Source organism: Aulonocara sp. 'chitande type north' Nkhata Bay, linkage group LG20 (genome assembly GCF_057382095.1).
Source record: "Aulonocara sp. 'chitande type north' Nkhata Bay isolate Kocher_YH1m ecotype deep benthic linkage group LG20, A_spYH_male_GT1.1, whole genome shotgun sequence".
NCBI classification, from domain to species: Eukaryota; Metazoa; Chordata; class Actinopteri; order Cichliformes; family Cichlidae; genus Aulonocara; species Aulonocara sp. 'chitande type north' Nkhata Bay.
In genome coordinates, this window is record NC_141363.1 from 25,405,350 (window position 1) to 25,409,969 (window position 4,620).

Consider the following 4,620-nt stretch of genomic DNA (forward strand, 5'->3'; position numbering starts at 1 on the left):
AAGCTTTCAAAACTGTAAACACTATACACATCATTACACACTACAGCAAAACAATTGAAAACACAATACTCAATTTGTGAGAAGGTTCTTTGTTTCATAACTGCCAATGCATATTTTTAGAAACTATACAGTAACGGATCGTCGTAGATCTCTGCAGAGGATTAGGCATTTAGATTTGTGAGTTTCATATGAAGAGTATAAATCTATAGAAAATCCTGCATGTACGTACACTACTGTAACACAACTCAATGCAAAAGCAGAATCTATTGCACACAACAGTACTCCTGAAAACATGATCAGGGTGTGAAGTTTTTTTATTTACGTTATTCACACCACACACACACACATCACAATCACTGTGTGGCATCATGTCGCTGAGCTGCATCGGGCCACATCACCTCATTCACATCGCAGGCTATATTGTCTCTTGCCAGGCACCGCGGGAAAAATGCCCTGGAATGGCGAATCCATCCTTGGAAGGCCTCCGCTGAGATGTCAACACAGGCCAGCTCCATTGCCCTTAGGAGGTTCTCTCTTGTGTATGTTTGTCTGTCATAAACCTTCCATCTCCACGATAGGAAGAACTCCTCTATAGGGTTCAGGAAAGGGGAGTAGGGTGGCAGACAGACGTTTAAAAAGTGGTCACTGTTGGTGGTGAACCACTCGCTGATTTGGTTTGTTCTGTGGAAGCGGACATTGTCCCAAATGATTACATAAATGTGATGTGCGGGCCCAGGATAGTGTTGTTGGCGGTCCAGGAGGATGTCTTTTAGCTCCTCTGTGAAGGTGAAGAGACATTGGGTGTTGTAAGACCCAAGGACAGCATGCCGGTGGACAAGCCCCTCCAAACCCATGGCCGCACAAAGGGTAATATTACCCCCCGTTGGCCAGGGACCTCAGTGATGGCTCTTTGGCCAATGATGTTATGGCCTCTTTGCCTTCATTTCTGCAGGTTGAAGCCAGCCTCATCCAGGAAGAGGTACTCATGAGGTCTGGCCATCGCGTCCAACTGTAATATCCTCTGTGGAAATGTGAAAGTGCACAGGTGTTCAGAACAACAGTCAATCAGGTACCATAGTATTGTCCAGAAGTAATGTAGGCCACTGAGCAACACAGTATGTCCACTAACTGTACTGTGAACATGGATGTATACTTACTTGCACATACTCGTAACGTAGGTCTTTGTGTCGCGCAGAGTTGCGCTCAAAGGGAACCCTGTAGACCTGTTTCATCCGCGTCTTTTTGCGTCGGAGAACTCGGTATATTGTGGCCAAGCTGACATCGTCAATGCTCTCAAAGTTGACATTATCGGCAATGACTTTGTCTCTGATCTCCCGGAGTCTGATGAGGTTGTTCCCACGAACCATATCCACAATGAGGGTTTCTTGTGCCGCTGTAAGTATGGCAACCCTCCCACCTCTATGTGGCATTCTTTCAACTCTAAAGAAAGAAACATGTGTTGTCAATTGACATGTGTTACAATACAGGCACAACTGATTTGAACTCCTCTTCCTCGTTGGCCTGCTCCTCTTCTTCCAGGACCAGCTCTTCTCCCTCCTCTGCATCGAATTCCTCTTCCCCTGACTCTGCCTTCATCCATTGTGTTTGTTTGGAATCTGCACTCTGAACTTGCTTTTATAAATGCAGGGCTCGCAAAATCGCTAGCCCGATGTCCCAGAGCTAGCAATATCTCCGGTCGGGCGACCAAACTCTATCTCAGCCCCGTCCGTCGGGTTATCATATAGCCCGACGGACGGGGCTGAGATAGATTTAGTGACTTTGTCGCTATATTTAGCGAGTTTTCAGACCCCCTTAGCGACTGTTTTTCTAAAAAGCGACTAGCAACAAATCTGGCAAATTTTTCTGGTATTATTGGAGACTCCGGGACGTCGGGCTAGCGATTTTGCAGGAAGCTAAAATATATAATGGAAACAATTTTTTTTTTCACTTGTGAAAGAAATCATAGAAATGTAAAATAAGATCAGAGAAGAGAGATTTTATTAGTCCCCCAGTAGTGGAAATTCGCATTATTACAGCAGCGGAGTGGACAGAGCAGGGATAAATAGATGTTGCATAACCTAACAACAATATTTAATAGAAAAAACAATAATAATAAAAAAAATTACAACATTTTTAAGCTGTTGTGGAAACAACATCTTGCTCCAAACCTCAGGATGGATATTTCCCATGATAGCAGTTAATATCTTACCATCTGCACTGTGTGCTACTGACTTGAGCACACAATAACTCTGGTTAATTTCTAAATATTAATAGAAAAAGAATTTCAAAATTCTGAATTAAAAATGACTCATTTTTCTTTCAGGTCTACACTTATGACAGTAAATTAGGTACCAGTTTATTTAAACTGGAACCTCAGGAATCAGGAATTCAGTGTGAAAAAATAGCCGACTGCTTTAACCTGGCTCTTGTTTCAGGCTTCGTACAGTCATCAGCTGCTTAATTAGGCACACTTGTTCTGCTGCTTGTTTACATAAATATCTCATCAACAAATACATGGCAGAAACTTCGTGCATTTAGATATGCAGACATAGTCAAAAGGAAATTTAAGTGACTTTGGTTGTTGGTGCCAGATGGGCTAACCAAAGTATTTCAGAAACCTCTGCTCTGCTGGGATTTTCCCACACAACCATCTCTAGGGTTTACAGAGAATGGTTTGAAAAAGAGAAAATATCCAGTCAACAGCAGTACTGTGGGTGAAAATACCTTAATCATGCTGGAGGTCAGAGAACCATGGCCAGAATGCTTTGAGCTGATAGGAATGCAAGAATAAGTAAAATAAGCCTTGTACTCAAGGCATGTGGAAGAGTATCTCTGAATGCATCACTCAACATTTTGAACCTTGAACCAGATGGGCTACAGCTGCAGAAGACCACACTGAGTGCCAAATCTGTCAGTGAAGAACAGGAAACTACTGCTGCAATTCACACAGGCTCCCCAAAATCGAAAAATTTTGCTTGGTCTGATGACCTTCGATTTCTGCTTTGACATTCGAGGGTCAGGGTGAAAATTTCCAGCAGGAGAACACAAAGCTCTCAAACTGGTTTGTTGAACATGACAATTAGATCACTGCACTCAAATGGCCTCACCAGATCTTAGTCCAAAACAGGAACTTTGGGATGTGGCGGTTTCACAACAAACAGGATGTTAACTGACAAATTAGCAGCATCTGTGAGATGCTATCATGCCAATATGAAAAAACTACATACTTTGATCTGAGGTACAGTGTTTTCTGGAAAACAGCCCAAGCAGAGTCCTTAACCTCCTAAGACCCAATTTCTTGCAATCATTTTTAATTTCTCTTTGCTATTTGGCTTAATAATGTTAGAAAGAAACAACAATTGTGCCCCTTACAGCAGCGGTCCCCAACTTTTTTTGCACCACGGACCGGTTTATGCCTGACAATATTTTTACGGACCGGCCTTTAAGGTGTCGCGGATAAATACAACAAAATAAAACTAGTACCAGTACTGAAAAAAAAGAAGATTTATTCATAACACACGGGAAAAGACCCAGGAAAACAGAGTTAACGATAAAAACGATAACAAAATAACGCTGAAAACCGATAAAAACCCTGAAAACCATACATTTCACACCTGAGCCTCAACTCTCACGGCCCGGTACCAAACGACTCACGGACCGGTACCGGTCCGAGGCCCGGGGGTTGGGGACCGCTGCCTTAGAGCAATATGGTTCATTTGAAAGAGCAAAATTTGGTATTGTGGTCTAGACCAAAATGTGACGTCCCCATATGTGGATGCCAGGTCTTAGGAGGTTAATGTTTAAGAACACTAACAAACAAGATGCTGTCAGAGCTGAAAAGACCAAATAAATTCTTTGAACTTGATTACCAAACCTTTTGCCTACTCCATACTTAGCTCACTAACAACACTGAATAGTTCAATTAAAAAGGTTACAATTTCTCATGCCGACAGCCTTTCACTTCACTCTAGGATCCTGGAGTGACACTTTACATTCTCACAAACGAAGCAGATCTTTCTTACCTTGATTTTTTTTTTTCCCCGTTAGCGCTGATCAGTACGAACACCATTACAGTTAACAAACTCTCTCCGCAGGCTGGTTCAACACTGTAAAGGTGTGATTTTAAAGCATACCATTTTCAAGAAAAGTGCTTTGAATTTAAATAGAATATTATAGATTGCTCACACATGTATTTCTCTAAAATAACTTATATAACATCCACTTAATAATCAGACGTGACTCTTGTACAATAGTTTCCAGTGACGTTCAAGAGTTGTGGTTCATGGATTTTGATTACTGGAGCAATAATCTTAATGGTAAGTAAAGAAACGCTCCACCACAGGCAGTCACTTACAGCACACATTTTCACAGGTTTTTATTGCTTCCTGTGGTGTTCTCCTCTGATGGGGGCTAAAAATGTGACTTTAATACAATAAGAGCCCAATTATACAGCACCTTCTGTTGAATTAAAACATGTCAGAATTTGCATTTGGGTTTAACCTAATTCACCTTAATGTGGATGTTCTTGTTAAGCAGAAATGTAAATGAGAAAGTGAATAACTATCAAGACCTTTCTTGTTAGCGGTTTCGGCAAAGCCTCATGGAGACAGGCTTGTCAAC

The 4,620-nt window shown here is 41.7% G+C and overlaps 1 protein-coding gene across 1 annotated transcript; it reads right to left on the reverse strand.

The window, feature by feature from the left end:
• Positions 1 to 376: 376 nt before the first annotated feature.
• Positions 377 to 1,683, reverse strand: LOC147305707 (uncharacterized). The gene is made up of 2 exons (XM_086279017.1): positions 1,158 to 1,683; positions 377 to 1,021 (listed from the first exon to the last, which is right to left on the reverse strand). Exons 1-2 carry the CDS (start codon positions 1,563 to 1,565, stop codon positions 941 to 943), a joined length of 489 nt encoding a protein of 162 aa, XP_086135143.1. The 5' UTR covers positions 1,566 to 1,683; the 3' UTR covers positions 377 to 940.
• Between the last annotated feature and the right edge of the window lie 2,937 nt (positions 1,684 to 4,620).